At 44.5% G+C, this 18179-nt stretch overlaps 1 protein-coding gene and 1 long non-coding RNA gene across 8 annotated transcripts in view; one reads left to right on the top strand and one right to left on the bottom strand.

Annotated features, from left to right (window-relative positions):
- The window catches only part of Adipor2 (adiponectin receptor 2), a 60086-nt gene that overhangs the window by 39199 nt on the left and 2708 nt on the right, over positions 1-18179 (top strand). For all 5 annotated transcript variants that reach the window (XM_006985893.4, XM_006985892.4, XM_076567775.1 and 2 more), the window contains 5 exons: positions 7684-7803; positions 10089-10260; positions 14123-14309; positions 14534-14721; positions 16173-16366. In XM_006985893.4, the coding sequence (XP_006985955.2) occupies positions 7684-7803; positions 10089-10260; positions 14123-14309; positions 14534-14721; positions 16173-16366 (861 nt within the window). The remainder of the gene's footprint in view (positions 1-7683; positions 7804-10088; positions 10261-14122; positions 14310-14533; positions 14722-16172; positions 16367-18179) is intronic.
- LOC107402338 (uncharacterized) lies at positions 1260-18124 on the bottom strand. 3 transcript variants are annotated; one of them, XR_013050115.1, is made up of 4 exons: positions 18079-18124; positions 11924-15475; positions 10374-10627; positions 1260-2233 (listed from the first exon to the last, which is right to left on the bottom strand). It is a non-coding gene; the product is annotated as an uncharacterized LOC107402338 (long non-coding RNA). The 3 variants fall into 3 exon arrangements; XR_013050114.1 differs by having other exon boundaries at positions 15376-15475; XR_013050116.1 differs by lacking the exon at positions 1260-2233 and adding an exon at positions 8448-9067 and having other exon boundaries at positions 15376-15475.

Raw genomic sequence — 18179 nt, 5'->3', positions numbered from 1 at the left:
GATTTTGTTCCCACTTTTCCTTTGTTTTAGTGTGGCTGGCAAGTAGAGGGATGACTCTTCCCTTGAGAAGATTCCCGGAGCTGATTGTGGGGTTGAGCAGCTTGTGAATCCTGGGGCATGGCTCAGCCTCCTTTCCTGCGTTCACTGTTCTCTCCCCTGGTGTTTGCTTTCTGAGATTAGTGTGAGGAGTGGCTACGCTGACATGACGGAGTGCTACTGCATTGTGGGAAAGCAGCCATAGGGCAGCACACTAATTGTGTGCTGTAACAACCCTTCCTCAAGCTGTGGGAGGAGCTGGCAGGGTCGCATGCCCCTGGCTTTCCCCATCACCTCATTCTCAAGTGGCTCCCAGGACCACCTCCTTGTTCCTGCTCTTTACCCCGCTCTCCACGCGTGGTCTCTCCTGGCCCCTGGCCCCCCCCACACTCCAGCCCTGTCCATTTGGGTAATGAAGGTGGGTGGTCACCCCGTGGAGCCAGCCTTCGTCTGTTAGTGGAGCTTGACAGCCTCCGTTTCATTGCTTACGGATGAGGGATGAGTAGAGGTCTTGTCCCGCCTGCCCTGTCCACTTCACACCTGGATGGTGATTCCTGGAGAATCACCCTTGGGTTATGGACATCTTAGTAGGAGCTGGCATCCAGATTCTTCATCTCAGACTGGAGAGGAAGGTGCTGGGACCTCGGCCTGAGGCGCGTGTGACCACACCTTGGCACAGTACCCCGTTGGTTGACCTTATTCTCGTCTTCCACGAGGCCTGCTCAGAAAGATCAGTTCCGCTTTCAGCTGCAGTTGAGCTTTACCACAGGAAGAGTCGACCCCACTGAGCAGCTGACATCTGAAGGCTCCTGTGGAGTGGAGGTCTGAGAGGTGACAGACCCAGGTTTAAAGGAGCTTCCTTGCTGCCTGCAGGTCGTCTTCACAGCTACTTCTCTTCAGTGCTTCAGGAACAGGAGCTGAAGCCGCCTCACAGGCGACCCTGTCAAGGAAATGGGCTGGTGTGCACCAAGGCCTGATGGTCACTGTGAGGATATGCTCTTGCCTCTTAGGGTCAGGTGACCCCAGCCTAACACTAGAGATAAAAACGAATGGTGAATTTTTTTTTAATCATTTTATTTATGTTTTATTTTTAAGATAGGATCTTACTAAGTATCCCCAGCTAGCTTGGAATTCAACCATGTACACTAGATTGGCCTTGAACAACACCATTCTCTGCCCACCCACCCCCCACCCCCAGTGCTATGATTAAAGATGTATGTCACCATGCTTGACAAATTTTATTTCTTAAAATCAAAACCCAAAGAAGGTCAGAAGAAAGAGGCTCTTCCTGAAACAACAAAATTTAGAACATAAAGTTCCTTGTGTGAAGGAGAAAGGACTTTAGGAAGTGTGCTATCTCTTAGAAACGTCAGTAAATTTGAAGTGTGCTATCTCTTAGAAACGTCAGTAAATTTGAATCTTGGAAGCTGACTGAACTTGCAGTAGGTAATGATGGATGCTGTAGAGGAAGTAGCCTGCCCCGAGGAAGATGATAATGATGGACAAGGTGATGAGGCCATAGATGGTCACCCTCTTCTCAGCGGTTTTTCTGATCAGGCAGTGAAGGGTAGCGCAGCTGTTGGTGCTGCAGTGGGTCTTGCCTTGACTCACTATGGGCAGGTGTTTGTTTGTGAGCAGGCATAAAAACACAGTCTGGATGCTGACCTGCAGGAGGGAGTGGAACAGATACAGATATAAGAGCTTCTTCTCCTGGTGGAAGTTCAGGAAGAGTACCTGGGAGGAGCTCTGCTTCCTGATTGCCTCCATGGAGCCCTTCTCCATTTCCGCTATGTTCTCTGATTCCTGCGGCATGGACTTCATCTTTATCTTGATGTGCTTATGCCGAATCTGAGCTATGAAGAATTCCATGAGGAAGAAGAGGGCTATGAAGATGAAGTAGAAGTAGTACCACATTCCTGTGATAGGAATGCTAAACAGTTGTTCATAACACTCCACCAGACAAGGGTAGGTGCTATTTCCAAGGCAGTTGAACTCTTCACGGATTTTGTGCCAGGGCACCTGGACTACATATATCACTAGGCTGTATAGGCAGATGAGGCCAAACCATAGTGTCCGCCCAATGTAGTAGCCAGATTGGTCCCCTGCCGCTGTGTGTAGCACAGGGATGACTGCAATTGTCAATGCCACCATCATGTTCTCCTATCTTTCAGGAAAAGGCCAGATACTTTACAGTCCCCTAGAAAGGAAAGCAGGACAAGAAGTCAGGGTTAGGAGCTGTGGAGATGGCTCACTGGGTTAAAAATGCCTGCCACACAAGCATGAGGACCTGAATTTGAGTCCCCTGAGTCCACATACATGGCTAATGTAGCAGGATTGTCTTCTGGGATATGGCAGCCAGAGACAGTCAGTTCCTTGGAAGTGTGCAGGTGAGCTAGCCTGGCCTATATAGTAGTAAAACAACAAAAAGATGCTGTCTCAATGTGGAAGGTGAGGGCTTTCCTACATCTAAAGTTGTCTTCTGACCTTTACATGTGTACTATTGCATGCATACACCTGCTCCAATTCCTGTTCCTATTCATTCCCCACCCTGCACGCCCACACACAACACTTGTGAAAAAGAAGTCAAGATCAGAAAGTGAGAGCAGTTGCTGAGTGACCTGAACCCACCCAAGAGGCCTGTTTATGTTTCTAATCTCTCAGCACTTCCTGGCTATCAGCTCCCCTAGACAAGCAGGCATTGTCTTCTGTCTTGTATGTTTCCTGGTTCTCTAGTTCAGCCTACAGCAGAGATCATCTCTGGTACCAAACAACCCCTTGAAATTAAAATCACGAGTGTAGATCTCATCTTTTTTAAATTATGAACTGTGGCCTTCTTCATGTTTACATGGCCCATATTATCCAGCATAGAGTATTACTGTTAATGTGGACATAATTATATTTGGTAAATGAAGAATGAAAGGCACAAGTAACATTAAAAATTCTCATTGTGGGGTTGGGGATTTAGCTCAGTGGTAAAGTGTTTGCCTAGTAAACACAAGGCCCTGGGTTTGGTCCTCAGCTGGAGGGGGGAATTGGGAGAAAGAAAAAAAAAATTTCTCATTGTATCTGGCTATTTCTAGTCATCCTACAGCCTAGTGAGAAGAATGCCCTGGGTTCATTCACCAACACCTAATGGAAAAAAAAGTCCGTGTATTGTAGGTATCATATGAGAATCTCTATAGACCTTTGCCAAGGAAATCTCTAGAGCATTCCCTTCTTTCCTGTTAGGAAGACCGTAGTGCACATGACTTCTTCCATCTGCAACTCTTGGGTAAGCCTATCTCCCTGACTGTGTAGTGGTAACCCTGCCCATTCTGTGAGTCCTGTGCTGGCGGGCTACATGCATTATCTCTATAGAATTCTGTAACTGCTTTTCAGTCTTCTTTGAAACATTTTCATTTGGGGGTAATTATGTTTGTCCTCTTTTACGTGTCTGGTGTGTGTGTGTACACGCATGTATGTATGTATATGAGAGGGACCTCATGCTTGCTAGGTGAGTATTCTGCTGATGAGTTACACCCTTTCCCCTTTCTAGTTTTGACCCAGGGTCTCACTGTGTACTTTAGTCTGACCTTGACCTCTCAGCCATTTCTTGCCTCTTCTCGTCCTCTTGAGTTTTGGGACTATAGTTGTACACCATCGCTTCCTATTCAGTCTTGATGTATTCTCTTTAGATTTATTTTTAATTTATGCATATGTCTGTCTGTGTATCACATGTGTTCCTGGTGTCCAAAGAGGCCAGAAGAATGTTATGTTCTCTGGAACTGGAGTTAAAAGTGGTTGTGAGCTGCCATAGGGGTTCGAGGAATTGAACCTGGGTCCTCTGGAAGAGCAACTAGTGGTCTTACCTGCTGGGCCTTCTCTCCAGCCCCACCTGTTTTCTTGAAAATAACAAATACACACAAAAAACCCCATTCATTTAATTTTAGATTTAAAACGGCTAATAAATGCATCAGTTTTTTTTAATTGTTGTAAGGTGTGCATGATATAAAATCCAAGAGTTAAATGATTTTTAAGTGTATTTTTGTGGTACTAAGTACATAAATCTCATCCATCTTTAGACTGTTTTCGTCTTCCTAAACTGAAACTCTGTGCCTGTTAAACATGGTCTGTCCTTTGCCATGCTCCTCAGCCCCTGAGAACCACCATTGTGCTTTTTGTTAGTCAAATGTGACTACAGGTAAATGAAATCATAGAATGAATATTCATGCTTCAGTGACTAGCTTATCTCACTTAACAAGATAGCATAGGTATTTATCCATGCTGCATCAAATGTAAGAATTTCACTTAAGAATTTCTTGCTGGAGCTGGTGAGGTGGCTCAGTGGCTAGAGTACGTGTGCAGTCCTGACCTTGAGTGAGTGAAGGGAGAGAACCAGTTCTACAAAGTTGTCCTGTGACTTCCAGACACGACTGTGGAATGTTCACACACACACACACACACACACACACACACACACACACACACACACACACACACAAAGAGAAAGGGGGGCGGGGGGAGAGAGAGAGGGAGAGAAAGAAAATAAGACTCTTGTCAAGCATGGTAGCCCATCCTGTAATCCCCGCACTGAGGAGGCGCCTGAGGAAGGAGTGCAGCAGGTTTGAAGGCAGCCTGGGCCAGCTCCAGGACAGCTTTGATCTACAGTGTGATAAGACGTCTATGAAAAAAAACTTTTCATAGGTACACTGTATGAACGTGATCGCTCCTTGTGTGTCAGGTGCCACAGTTCATGCCCAGGCAGCAGGAGAGGCTGGCACCAGACTAGCTGATGGTCCTGTCAAGCGGTTGGATGATCAAGAAGGGCCGAAGGGATAGATGGGGACAAGGAGAAACTCTTCCACTGAGCATGTTTGTGCCAGGTACTGTCCTACAGACTGGACAGTGATGGACTCAGTCCTTAGACCGACCCTGTAAACTGGGTGCAGTTAGTACTGTTTATAGATAAGAAGCTGAGATCTAATTTTTGCTTAAAAGACTTACTGCTAACCCAACTAGTTGGGTAGAGTGTGCTGCTCCTGGGGTGACAGCTGAATCCCTTAGCCTCTTGCAGAAGCGCATTCCTGTATTAGGAACCTCTCCCTGCCTACCAACTGCTACTCTGCCAACTGCCTTGCCTTGGAATCTGTCAGGGGGCTCCCCTATTTGTTGAGCCACCTGCCAGTCTTTCTGGACTCTGCCAATCATCACATGCAAAACAAGACAAGAAAATAAATACACAGACCATGGTTTATAAGGATGGATTTTGGTGGGGCTGGAGAGTTGGTTCAGTGGTTAAGAATAGTTGTTCTCAATGAGGACCTGAACTCAATTCCCAGTATCCACATGGCAGCTCACAAATGGTCTATAACTCCAGTCCCAGGGGATTCAACCCCTGACCTTGGCTGGCAGTAGGCATGTATATGGTGTGCGTTCGTACATACAGACAAAACATTTGTATACCTAAAATAGGATAGTTTTTTTAAAAGATGGATTTGGGATCCTAGGAGCCTGTTCTGAAGATTGAGCCTGGACCCTGGTCCATTCCTCTCTAAATCTGTCCCTTTGGTCTGTGCCTCTGTTCTAAAGTCCCAGATATCTGAATTTGGGAGAAACTATCATCATATTCACAAAGTGGCTTCAGTATCTGTATTAATTTTCTGTTGCTGTGATAAAATACCATGACCAAAGCAACTTAGAGAAGGAAGTTATTTTGTGCTTACAGTTCGAGAGGGTAAGAATGTATCGTGACAGGAAAGCATGCAGCAAGTAGCAGGCCTGGAGCAGGAACAGAGTGTGAGTGTGCACATCGTTACCCAAGCTCAGTATGGAGACTGAACTGGAAATGGTGCACGTTTTAATTTCAGAGCCCATTCCTAGTGACATACTTCCTGCAGCAAGGCTGCACCCTTTACCTCCCCACACTGCCACCACCTGGGTACCAAATGTTGTTTCTCTTTCAAACTACATCGCCTTTTTCATTCTTCGTAAGCATCCAGTCTCTGTCTCTGCATTTCTATGCATTCTCTTCATCTCCTGCTTTAAAACAAAGTTCAGGAACCACTGGTCAAGACTCCTGCTTCATTCCTTCCAGTTCTATAAACCTTTCACCGTTTCTGTCATCTTTGCTGCCAGTGGTAGCAGAGAGGCTACATTCACCCTTTTGAAAAGCTAGTTTCCAGCCAGGCATAGTACCACACACCTCTAATCCCAGCACTTGGGAGGCAGAGGCAGGCGGATCTCTGTGAGTTTGAGGCCAGCCTGGGCTACATAGTTCCAGGACTACCAGAGCTACATAGACCCTGGAGAGAGAGGGGGGCGGGAAGGGAGGGAGAGAGGGAGGAGAGAGAGCACACTATTCAGTGAATTCAGAGTGCATCCCCAGGCCTTCTAAGGGATCCTGTATGAGCTCTCAGCTTCTTCCCTTCTCAGCTTGGAAGTAAGTTCTTCCTGCTGTGACTCCTACCTAGCTGTATTCTGTTCTGTGAAGCTCCTTGAAAGAACTGACATCTGCACCAGCTGTCTCCACTTCTCTGCCACAGTGTAGCCCAGGCTGGCTTGGGACTTGAATGAACTCTTCTTGCTCAGCCTCTTGTGTGCTGGGATTGTAGGAATGATCCAGTGCACCTGAGCTTCTCCCTCTCTTCTCTTCACTCTTGTCTATGTTTTGTCTGGCCTGAAATTTCAGAGCTACATATTCAGTTAGAATAATTCCATTAGATGAGGATCATGGCCTGTGTGTTTTCCTTTCCTGATAGTTGTAATTGTATGGGTTTTTTGTCTGTCTGTTTGTTTTGGTTGCTGTTGTCACTGGTGTTTGTTTTGAGACAGGGGCTCATGAAGCCCGGGTTGGTCTTTACTAAGCTGTCTCTCGAGCCCCTAAATTGAGGTCTGCAAGCAGAAATTTGCTTCCTCCTGATCCTCCTCCCTCCCTCCCTCCCTCCCTCCCTCCTTCCTATTTTCTTCTTCCTTTTTCCTTCTTCCTACTTTTTATTTTTTAAGCCAATGTCTAATTATGTAGCCCAGTTGGCCTGGCGTTCATAGTCATCCTGTCTCAGCTTCTAGTTTCTTTTTGGCCGATATCACAAAGGGATGTTGGACTTTGTCAAAGGGTTAAAAATTATTTGTGTCTGAGTGCATGGTGCAAGGGGTAGGGCACATGTGCCTGGGTACACATGTGGAGGTCAGCAGACAACCTTGTGGAGTTGATTCTCTCCGCATTATGTGGGTTCCAGGGATCAAATTCTGCTTATCCAGCTCTCACTGGCCTGTGAAAGTATTTCTTAAAACCAAAAGGGAGCTAACGAAGCTGTTCAAGGAACAGACTGAAGCGAGCATAGGGATGCTGTTACAGTAGACAGTGGTTGATCCTTCAGAATGAAGAGATTGTGTTTTTGACAGGCTTGCATTTGTTTTGTTTTATTTTGGTTTTGTTTCTTTGAGACAGGGTCTTACTGTGTAGCCCTGGCTGGCTTAAAACTATGTCATAGAGATCTACCTGCCTCTTCAGGCGCACACCACTATGTGTGGCTTCATTTTTAATGCTAATGGCTTACAATGAATTTACTGCTACTGACTGTTGCTTAGGCTTGACTTTAAATATTTGCATCTGCAAAGAAAGCATGTTGCTTGATCCTGTCCTTGATTCTTGCTGTGATGTCTTTGCAGAGCTCTGAGGACCTTGAGTGTGAAGATGACAACTCCCAGGAGGATGAAGGGTTTATGGGCATGTCCCCTCTCCTCCAAGCCCACCATGCTATGGAGAGAATGGAAGAGTTTGTTTGTAAGGTAAGATTGCCTTTCCCAAACAGACACTGAAAGAAGGGATAGTCCTTTGCTTTTTGTCCTGCTTGGGCGGGAAATCAATGGTCAGATGGGGACAAATAATTCTCCTGACTTTAACCTGTTCAAGAAACATTTGTAAAACCTACTGATCAAGTTCCTGTGTAACCAAAATGTCCAACTGGGATATGAATCTCTCCTGATACCAGTTAACAGAATAAATATAGATTAGATAAGACAGGATGAAACAATTTGGAGTGGTTGTACTAGAGTTATTAAAAAGCCACACCAAACCCATTCTTCTGTTTAATATGGACAGTGTAGTTGCTGTTTCTAGAGATTCCACAGGTAACCAAACTGCTGTGGTAGACATTTCAAGGTTTTCATGCACATTTAGTATTTTCAGTTCAGCTAGTGTGTGTGTGTGTGTGTGAGAGAGAGAGAGAGAGAGAGAGAGAGAGAGAGAGTGTGTGTGTGTGTGTGTGTGTGTGTGTGTGTGTGTGTATGTGTATTTGTCTCAAATATATACATATACATATTATATATTGTCTCTTAAGTGTTTTTTCAGTCCATTGTCTGAGTCCCTAGGACCCATTGTAGGTTTTTTGTTTTTTTTAAATGATAGCTAGAATTGAAGTTACTTGTTGAAAAAAAAAAAATAGACTGGTATGCTTTTTAGTCAGATAAGCAAGTATCTAGGTTACTATCCTAGTTTAGTTTCATGTTGCTGTCATTAATACTCTGATAGAAAGAAAGCAACCTAAGGGAGAAAGATTTTATTTTAGCTTGTAATTTCAGGTTATAGTTTATTATTACAAAGTAGTCAACTTCACTTAGGTTCTCAGGACCTGAGCAGAATGAAGCCAGATACTTGGCCAGATATCCCATTAATGGCCCCTATGCAAGTTCTTGGTAGAATCTTTGCTCCCCTCTGAGAGCTCATGAGCCAAGCTTCCATTGTTCAGCATTCTTCCATGCTCCCAACAAGGACAGCCCATTAAGTTTTGTCTACAGATTCAGTGGCTTTTCTAGCCTGAAGTTCTAAACTTGAGTCCTAATTAGCTTCATAGTGTACGAAGTGGGAGCACTGTGGATTGTGGTAGTGAAGCTTTAGTGGGTATTGGGTGGGAGCACTGTGGATTGCGGTAGTGGAGCTTTATCGAGTATTAGGTGGGAGCACTGTGGATTGCAGTAGTAGAAGCTCTTCTCCTTTGCCTGCTGCTACATCCTGGGTGAAGGTGATCATCATGGTGTGAGGTTTAAGCAAGATCTGAGGGTTAAGATAAATAGGGTGCAGTGAGGAACAGACTTTCTAAGGAGGCAGTATCAAGGTCCTAACCCCTTTCCCCTCCTCCTGGGGAGGGACAGCAGGAAAAGGAAGGGGAGAGGAAAGGACTGTGAGACATGACGGTCTGGTAAGGAAGTACCTTTTATTTGGAACTTCCTGGTGAAAGGATCGCCTCTGCACAATCAGAATTGCATCCAACCCAGGGGGGAATGCTAGCAATGTAGATGTTGTGAGGTCTGTATGTCACTTGTTTGATCTTCAGAATTCATTAGGTGAAGTGCTGTTACCCTCATTTTATAGGCAAGGAGACTAAGCCTTGGAGATTTTTTGTGATTGATCAAACTCAGACTAGTTTGATAAGAGACCCCCAAATTTCCTTACCCCAGTGCTTTTTCCACTTAACACCTCAGTTTTCTTGTAGCAGAAAGCGGAGGGGAGACTTTAGAAAAAGACTTGAAAGTGTGATTCTACACATTTCTTCTGAAGCGACAAGAGCATGAAGTATAAAATGGTCATATTTAATGACTGATTTTTCTGAGGTGAAGTCTTGTTGGTGAATGAAGGTCTATGTAGCTGGGACTTTGAATTCCTCATTCCTTTAGCTGGACTAAAAGCAAGGTCTTTTAGGACATAATTTGGTATACTTGTTTATGCTTTCCTGTTCCTAACAAAGACTGCCATTTAGAAATACATTTTTTTTTTTTTTTTTTTTTTTTGGTTTTTCGAGACAGGGTTTCTCTGTGTAGCTTTGCGCCTTTCCTGGAACTCACTTTGGAGACCAGGCTGGCCTCGAACTCACAGAGATCCGCCTGCCTCTGCCTCCCGAGTGCTGGGATTAAAGGCGTGCGCCACCACCGCCCGGCTAGAAATACATTTTTTATCAGTCTGTTTTATTTTCTCCAAATAAGACTATGGTAAAAATTGTTTGGGAACAATGTTGTAAATGACATCTGAAGTTCGTTGACAACAGAGTATTTGATAACGTTCTTCAATGAATAACTAGGTCTGGGAAGGTCGATGGCGAGTAATCCCTCATGATGTGCTGCCAGATTGGCTTAAGGATAATGATTTCCTTCTGCATGGACACCGACCTCCTATGCCTTCTTTCCGGGCCTGTTTTAAGAGCATTTTCAGAATACACACAGAGACAGGCAACATCTGGACACATCTCCTAGGTATGTAATGCCAGTGGTCAGTGGTACACTGAATTAGAGATTTACTTTATTTCCTTTGATGTTAATGTACTTTGAGAGTAAGTACAGCTTTTGAAAAATTTGATAGCACTTACCTCCTTCCTCTTAGATTTTCAGTGGTCATTTCTCATTGGTTTATTCAACCTGACATGCTTTATTACAACCGACTCGTCTTTTTCTCTCCTATATTCTCGTTTTGAGACAGTTCCACTGTGTATCCCAGGCTCGTCTGGACCTCAGGCTCCTTCCTCCTCAGCTCCTGAGTGCTGCAGTTAGCCTTATACAACTCATGCCTGCCTTCTTCCCTAGACCTTTAGACAGTGGCTTCAAGTGAGGCAAGGAAGCATTGCTGTAGGAAATACACAGTATTTTAATAAGCAGCGAAAGGAAGATATATGAAGTGAGATGTTTTTCAGTCATTGCTTAGATTATTTTCAGTTGATATGAATAGAATATGAAATAGATATTTTTCCATTTTTATATTAAAGAGTACAGTGGGGAGAAAGGATAATCTGTTCAGGAAGAGGAGCTTCCTCAGTATTGCTGAGGCAGTCATACACTGAAGAATGAATTGTATGAGACATGGCAGCACCTGCCTGTAATCCCAGTACCTGGGAAGTGAGACAGGGTTGTAAGGATCAGGCCATCCTAGGCTGTCTAGTAAGATTCTGTCTTGAAAACAAAATCAAATCAAGTTTGGTCCCAGCCTCATACAAGAGCTAAAACTATAAACCCTTAGGAAAAACACAGATAGAGGTCTTGGTGACCTGAGTTAGGTAACAGGGTTTTTTTGTTTGTTTTTGTTTTGCGGTTTGGTTTGTTTATTTTTGAGACAAGGTTTCTCTGTGTAGTCTTGGCTGTCCTGGGCTGGCCTCAAACTCAGAGATCAGCCTGCCTCTGCCTCCCAAGTGCTGGGATCAAAGGCGTGCACAACTATCACCCAGCAGATAACAGTTTCTGAGACTTGATACCTTAAGTACATGCAGCTAAAGAGAAAAAAATGGATTTTGTCAAAACAAAAAAAATTATATATGTCACAGAACATTGTCAAGAAAGTTAGAGACAACCCACAGTGTGAGAGAATCTTTACAAATCATATTGTATCTGGTCTACTATAAGACTTTTGTAAGTCAGTATAGAAATGACTCACCCTCTTTGGGGGCGGTAAAGCTTCTCTGTGGACATTCCATAGAGAAGCACACAGATGACAGACGTGCTGTGACATTCTACAGAGAAGCACACAGATGACAGACATGTGCTGTGACATTCTACAGAGAAGCACACAGATGACAGACATGTGCTGTGACATTCTATAGAGAAGCACACAGATGACAGACATGTGCTGTGACATTCTATAGAGAAGCACACAGATGACAGACATGTGCTGTGACATTCTATAGAGAAGCACACAGATGACAGACATGTGCTGTGACATTCTATAGAGAAGCACACAGATGACAGACATGTACTTGGAAAAGGTTTATTTCCATCAGTCATTTGGGGACATACAAGACTGACATTCCGAGAAGTACAATGAGATGCCACTTTATTCCCTCCAGGATTGCTATGACCAAGAAAGTGGAAAGTAAGTCTTGGCTGGGGATATGGAGAAATGTTGCTAATAGTGATAAAAATGGGGCAGTACCTGTGGAAAACAGCATGGTAGCGAGTTCCTCAGAAAGTTAGCAGTCACTGGCAATTTTACTTCTGTTGAGGATTCAACAAAAGATGTCCATGGATGTCTTAGCAGCTTTGTTAATAGAAGCAACCTGCTGCTGAATAGATAAACCAAATGTGGTACACCCATGCAGTAGAACATTGTTGGGGGCCAGTGAGACGATCAGTGAGTAAAGGCTGTTGCCTCCAGATTTTATACCTCGAGTTCAACCCCCAGGACCTGCAGTGGTGGGAGGAGAAAATTGGCTCCTACAAGTTGTTCTCTGGCCTCCACACACGTCCACAAACAAATGAGTAAAAGTAAGACTAAAAAAGAAAAAGATCTTAGCTGTAAGAAGAGTGAATTACTGGTGTTTGTTACAACATGCTGAGCGAGCTGTTAAGCCAATTAACTGAGAGACCCAATAGGCTACATAATTGTGTGATTCCGTGTCCATGAACTAACTGTCCAGAAGAAGCAAATCCATAGAGACTGATAGTAGGTCACTGTCTGTCTGTGCTGGAGGGCATTGAGAACGTTGGTGACACCAGGGACAAGGGTGCGGCTTGGCAGGATGAAGATGGTTTGCAGTTGGTCCTGACGGTTGTGCAGACTTGGGATGTACTAGTTTCTGGATGTACTCCATTTGACTTGCATTTCTTACCTCAGGGTTAGTTTCTTCCATGTCTCCAATTTCCTGCTAGTATAGTGAGAATAATCAAATTTGTTGGTAGCATCTAAGTCAGATAATTTTTTAATTAAAATTATCTGATTAGAATGAAATAAAATGTTAAAACAGAATCACTTACCAGCTCCTATTTGTGCCTTCCTTATTTGCTAAGCAGTAAGAATATGGCGTCTTATTGTGGAGACCAGTTTAAATTCTGAGTATGCCAGGCCTAGTGGCATAGCTGTAAGGGAAGTTGAGGCAGGAGGATCATAAGGTCACGGTCTGCCTGGATTAGAGTGTGCCTGGGCAATTTAGTGAAAGTATCTCAAAATGAAAGTACAAAAATCAGCCTGGTAGAATGGTGCTCTCTCTTTCTCTTAAAAAAATTTTTTTTTTAAAGTATTAAAAAGGCACTGGAAAGATGGCTTAGTAGTTAAGAGCACTTACTGCTCTTGCAGAGGACCTGAGTTCAGATCCCAGCACCCAAACGGCAGCTGACAAACCATCTGTGACTCCAGCAAGAGGATCCAGTGCCCTTTCTGGCCTCCATGGGTACTGCATGCACATAGTGCACAGACATACTTGTAGGCAAAAGACCCATACACATAACAATACAAAAATCTTTTTAAAAAAGAGTTAAGAGGGGTGGGGGTTACTCAGTGGGGTACTTGCCTAGCATGTTAGGAGGTCCTGAGTTTAATCCCCCACAAAACCAAAAAACAACTAAACAATAAAATCTAGGAATGAGCCTGCCTTTAATCCCGAAATCAGGAGGCAGAGGCAGACAGATGTCTGAGTTCAAGGCCAGCCTGGTCTGCAGAGCAAGCTTCAGGCCAGCCAGGGCCACATGGCAGTGAAACCTTGTCTCAAAACAGACAATTAAGTGTGGAATTTGAGACGGTAATGTACTGGGTCACTAGTGAGGACCAGAGAAACAGCACAAGGCTCTTTGGCATCTATAAGCAAATGTAAAATAGAGCTTTGAAAGCACCTACAGCATATGTCACAGTGCACAAGTGATGGTTCATGCAGCAACTGTACTCTGGCTTCTTCTTGGATTGTGGTCTTTAGGTGAATGAGAAGTTATCTCCCCCCCCCCCTTTTTTTTTTCTTTCCTTTTTTTGAGACAGGGTTTTATACCAGGCTACCTCAGATTCCCTCTGCTGAGGATGGTCTTGAATTTGTGATCCTCCTGCTTCTTCCTCCCAGGTGCTGGGATTAAGGTGTGAGCCACCACACCTGGTGTATGTAGTGCTAGAGATACGACCAGGGCTTGTGCATCCTGGGCAGCCACTTGTTGCAGCCTGAACTAGTCGTTAGAGTCTTTAAAGTTCATGAAGCTGAAGTGTATATGACACCACAGTATCGGAAGTAAACTAAAATCTTGGATAAACTTCTCTATTTTGAAATTTTTTCTCACAGAATTTATGGGTCTGGTATTACTGCTACTGGGAAAAATTGAAAACAGCACACACCACCACAGATCACGTTTCATCCATCTTGCCTTCTTTTCCTAGGTTGTGTATTCTTCCTGTGCCTGGGGATCTTTTATATGTTCCGCCCAAATATATCCTTTGTGGCCCCTCTGCAAGAGAAAGTGGTCTTTGGGCTGTTCTTCTTGGGCGCCATTCTCTGCCTTTCATTTTCATGGCTCTTCCACACAGTCTACTGCCACTCAGAAGGGGTCTCCCGACTCTTCTCTAAGTAAGTACTCACACTGTCCCTGTCACCATCTGTGCGATAGGGTCAGGGGCAGGAACAACCCATCTGGATGTTACCACGTGGGCACGTCTTCCCTTAACGGATGCAGACAACCCAGTTTGCTTCGGAGTTGCTGCTGATGTCCTAAGTCCTGGGGGATTAATTGGAGCCTATAACAGATGATCATTTTTAGCATTAAATGGAGTTCTCTTAAATTTCAATCCTAGATTGGATTACTCTGGTATTGCTCTTCTGATCATGGGAAGTTTTGTTCCTTGGCTTTATTATTCTTTCTACTGTAACCCACAACCTTGCTTCATCTACCTGATTGTCATCTGTGTGCTGGGCATTGCAGCCATTATCGTCTCCCAGTGGGACATGTTTGCCACCCCTCAGTATCGGGGGGTCAGAGCAGGTGAGTCTCTGTGAACTTGTAGTTCTCACGGGTCATTTACGGTGTACTATTACAGATAGATGCTGTGCTTCCGCAGTGCGGAGTTGAAGTGACCGCCGTTCTTGTGGGACTTCTAACCTGGTAGTTGGTTATTAGAAAGCACAGGGTTGAGGGGCACTGATTAATTAGATGGTGCACACACATCTGGGCAATGTTGTTTATTTGAAGAAATACGACATTAAAATGACTTCTGTAATTGTTTCAGCCTAGTGTACTTTGTGGTGACTGATTCTTTTTGGTTTATATTTAGTATTTTATATTTTAATTTAAATTGCTTTGATGAATAAGACCTGAGTTCATTGCTGACTATGTGCCAACAAAGTAGATGCCATACTTCTCTTCTGATGTAGGGGCCTTTGGTATTTAAGTAATACCTACTGAGTGCCCTGTGACATTGGCAGTCTTCTTGTTTGAATGGGGCATTTTGAATGCAGTAGCCTGTGCTGAGTGATTCTGACAAAATCTTTATGAACTGGGACTCTGTGTTGTCTGAAGTTCTGTCTTCTGCTTTCTGTTCCCAAAATAATACCCAGTGTCTCCCAAGTGATAATACAACACATATTTTTTCTTGTTATAAAATTTAAGCCCTTCATGCTTAACAGAAACAGAGCTAACCTCATGCTGATGACATGATAGCAGTTTAAAGACATCCACATGAGGCGTCCAGTAGCCAGCACCAGCTCTGTAGCTCTTCACTAGGTCAGTGGGGTTAAACCTATTTGGGTGCGTGAGATAAGAACATCTTTGCTGAGTGGAACTGAGCATTCTACTATTTATAACCCTCAGAAGGCTAAGTCCTGAACTTTGACTTGGAGGGTGAAAAGCACTATTAGCAGCCTTCCTTCATATGCAAAGGAAAAGAGCAGGAGTGTAGCATGCCTTAGAGGACAGTCAGGGGTAGAATAGGTTTTAGTAGGTCTGCTTGGTCCCTGACCTCTATGCAGTTAGCGTGCCATTTCCTTCTCTCATTTAGGTGTGCATGTTTTCTGATTGTGCATCCTGTATGCATTCCTGTGTATGTTGTGGCATGCCAACAGCTTACTGGCGGTGCCGAGTCGAGTCCTAGAGTCTGTGGGAAGGCTTACAGCCTGTCGCAGTCTGCCTGTAAAGGGGTGGCATTCAAGGAAGTGGAAGCTAACTCCTCATGCTTTTCCCAATGGGGTTGTTTCTGACCAGCCCTCAGGGTTGCTTATACAGCCTGGCTTACTGTGAGGCTTCTCATATCTGTAAATAGAACATAGCTACATTAGCTCATGTGATGGTGTCTCAAAGTTTGAAGGACCTTCTTTTTCTTTAAAACAAGAATGATGGTACTTTGAAATTTTAAGTTGATCAAAGTAAATAGTACTATGTTGTAATATTGACTTTTTTATTTTCTGTGTGTGTTCTCTTCTGTTCTCCTGATGTCTTAGGAGTGTTTGTGGGCTTAGGCCTGAGTGGAATCATCCCTACCTTGCACTATGTCATCTCAGAAGGCTTCCTGAAGGCTGCCACCATAGGGCAGATAGGCTGGCTAATGCTCATGGCTAGCCTCTATATCACAGGAGCCGCACTCTACGCTGCCCGCATCCCTGAACGCTTCTTTCCTGGCAAATGTGACATCTGGGTAAGTGTGGTCCATGGTGATAGGTATATGTTCCTGTTCCTGTTAGTGTGCCAGTGGCACACTGGGAGTGATGTAATCAAGTTTGCAAGTTCAGAGACTTGTGTTCCGGTCTTAGCTCTGTCCCTTGTTGTCCGGTTTCTCTGGACAGGGAGCACTCAGTGCCTGGCTTGTACAGTACTGAGTGCTGCACATGCCGCAGTACTGCACATGCATCAAGTGTCAGTCCCCAAGGCAGAAGTGGTGTTCTCCTTTTCACTTTACAGATGGGGGAGCTAAGGTTCAGGAAGGCTCAGCAGCTGGTCTAAAGCAAGTGGCCATTCAGTGGAAAACATAGGCATGGAGTCAAGCTGGTTTTAGCGTCGCTCTGTGCTCTTGTTTGCTGTACTGTAGCGAAGTCATTGGTTATTCTGTCTGTTTTCCATCCTGTTTCTCACTATGAAAAAAGGGCAGTCTTCTACTGAGATCAGTTTTAAAAAGAGAAGGCTGAAACAGGGTGTGTTGGTGCACACCTTTAATCCCAGGACTCGGGAGGCAGAGGCAGGCGGATCTCTGTGAGTTCGAGGATAGCATGGTTTACAGAGAGTTCCAGGACAGCCAGGACTACACAGGGAAAACCTGTCTCGAGAAACAAAACAAACACCAGCAAAAAGCAAGGGGAGGGGGCTCTGTGGAGGGGAGGGCTGAGTTACTAATGTAGTTTAGTTATTATTATTGTGTGTGTTTGATGCATGTGTTTAGAACAGGCACACACATGCCGTGGTGCCCATGGAGGTCAAAGCACCCCTTTCAGGAGGAGTTGGCTCTCTGCCACGGTTGCTCTGGGCATTGAACACAGGTTGCTAGGCTTTGTGCAATATGTGCTTTGACCTGTCCAGCCATCTTGCAGGCCCTAAGATCCTTTTTGGGATCCTTTTTGGTACCCAGACCCAGTGATAATGCTTAGGAGATTGAGTCTGTATGTGTCTGGTGGGGGAAGGGAGGAAAGAGAGATAGCTAGACTGTGGTTAATAATGAGAGACGAGGGAAGAGACAGGAGAAAAGAAAATGAGAAATTATAAAGATGGATGGACATTTTTACCCGAAGAGGATCTGAAACATCGTCAGTGGTGTCTTAGATTTGGAGTTCTCTTCAAGTGAGATGGGACGTGTAGGTTCTGCTTCTCGTTACTGCTCATGGCTGTATGCTGAGCTGGCCGCTTATGTCCTTAAAGTAGATGAAGATGGCCCTGAACTCTGTCTGCAGAGCTTCAGGTCAGCTAGTTTACCCTTTATTTCTTCTCAGTTACACTTCTGTTTCGGTTTGTTTGGTTTTTTGTTTTTTTGAGACAGGGTTCCTAGCTGTCCTGGAACTTGCTCTGTAGACCAGGCTGGCCTCAAACTTACAGAGATCCACCTGCCTCTGCCTCCAAGTGCTGTGATTCAAGGAATGTGCCACTATGACCTGGCTCAGTTGTACTTCTAATTCCAGTGTCTTGATAAATAGCACTGTGCCTTTTCATTTTGAGACCATGAGAGAATGTTGTCATTTCTCAAGTGTCTGTCAGTAAACCATACCCTGCTGCTGGTTATCAGGGGTCCTGGGGAATTTGGTGGTCTAACTACAAGGTCTGTATGGAATTTGCTCCTAAGTTCACTGTGTTAATGGTAGTACTGTATTTCTCTGGGTGAGCTGGCTTTGGACTCAGTAGAATGTGAGGTGTTTCTGGACCCACCTTGAATTTGAATTCTATCGTATGCACTCCCACTGTCCATGCAAGCAGTGTTCTTCCTGGTGGCTGCTGGTTGGTAACGATGGCCTTTCTACCCTTTCTCC

This window comes from Peromyscus maniculatus, chromosome 3, assembly GCF_049852395.1.
Source record: "Peromyscus maniculatus bairdii isolate BWxNUB_F1_BW_parent chromosome 3, HU_Pman_BW_mat_3.1, whole genome shotgun sequence".
Taxonomy (NCBI): Eukaryota; Metazoa; Chordata; class Mammalia; order Rodentia; family Cricetidae; genus Peromyscus; species Peromyscus maniculatus.
The sequence above is the reverse complement of the archived record's forward strand: the minus strand, read 5'-3'. Positions and strand labels throughout refer to the sequence as shown.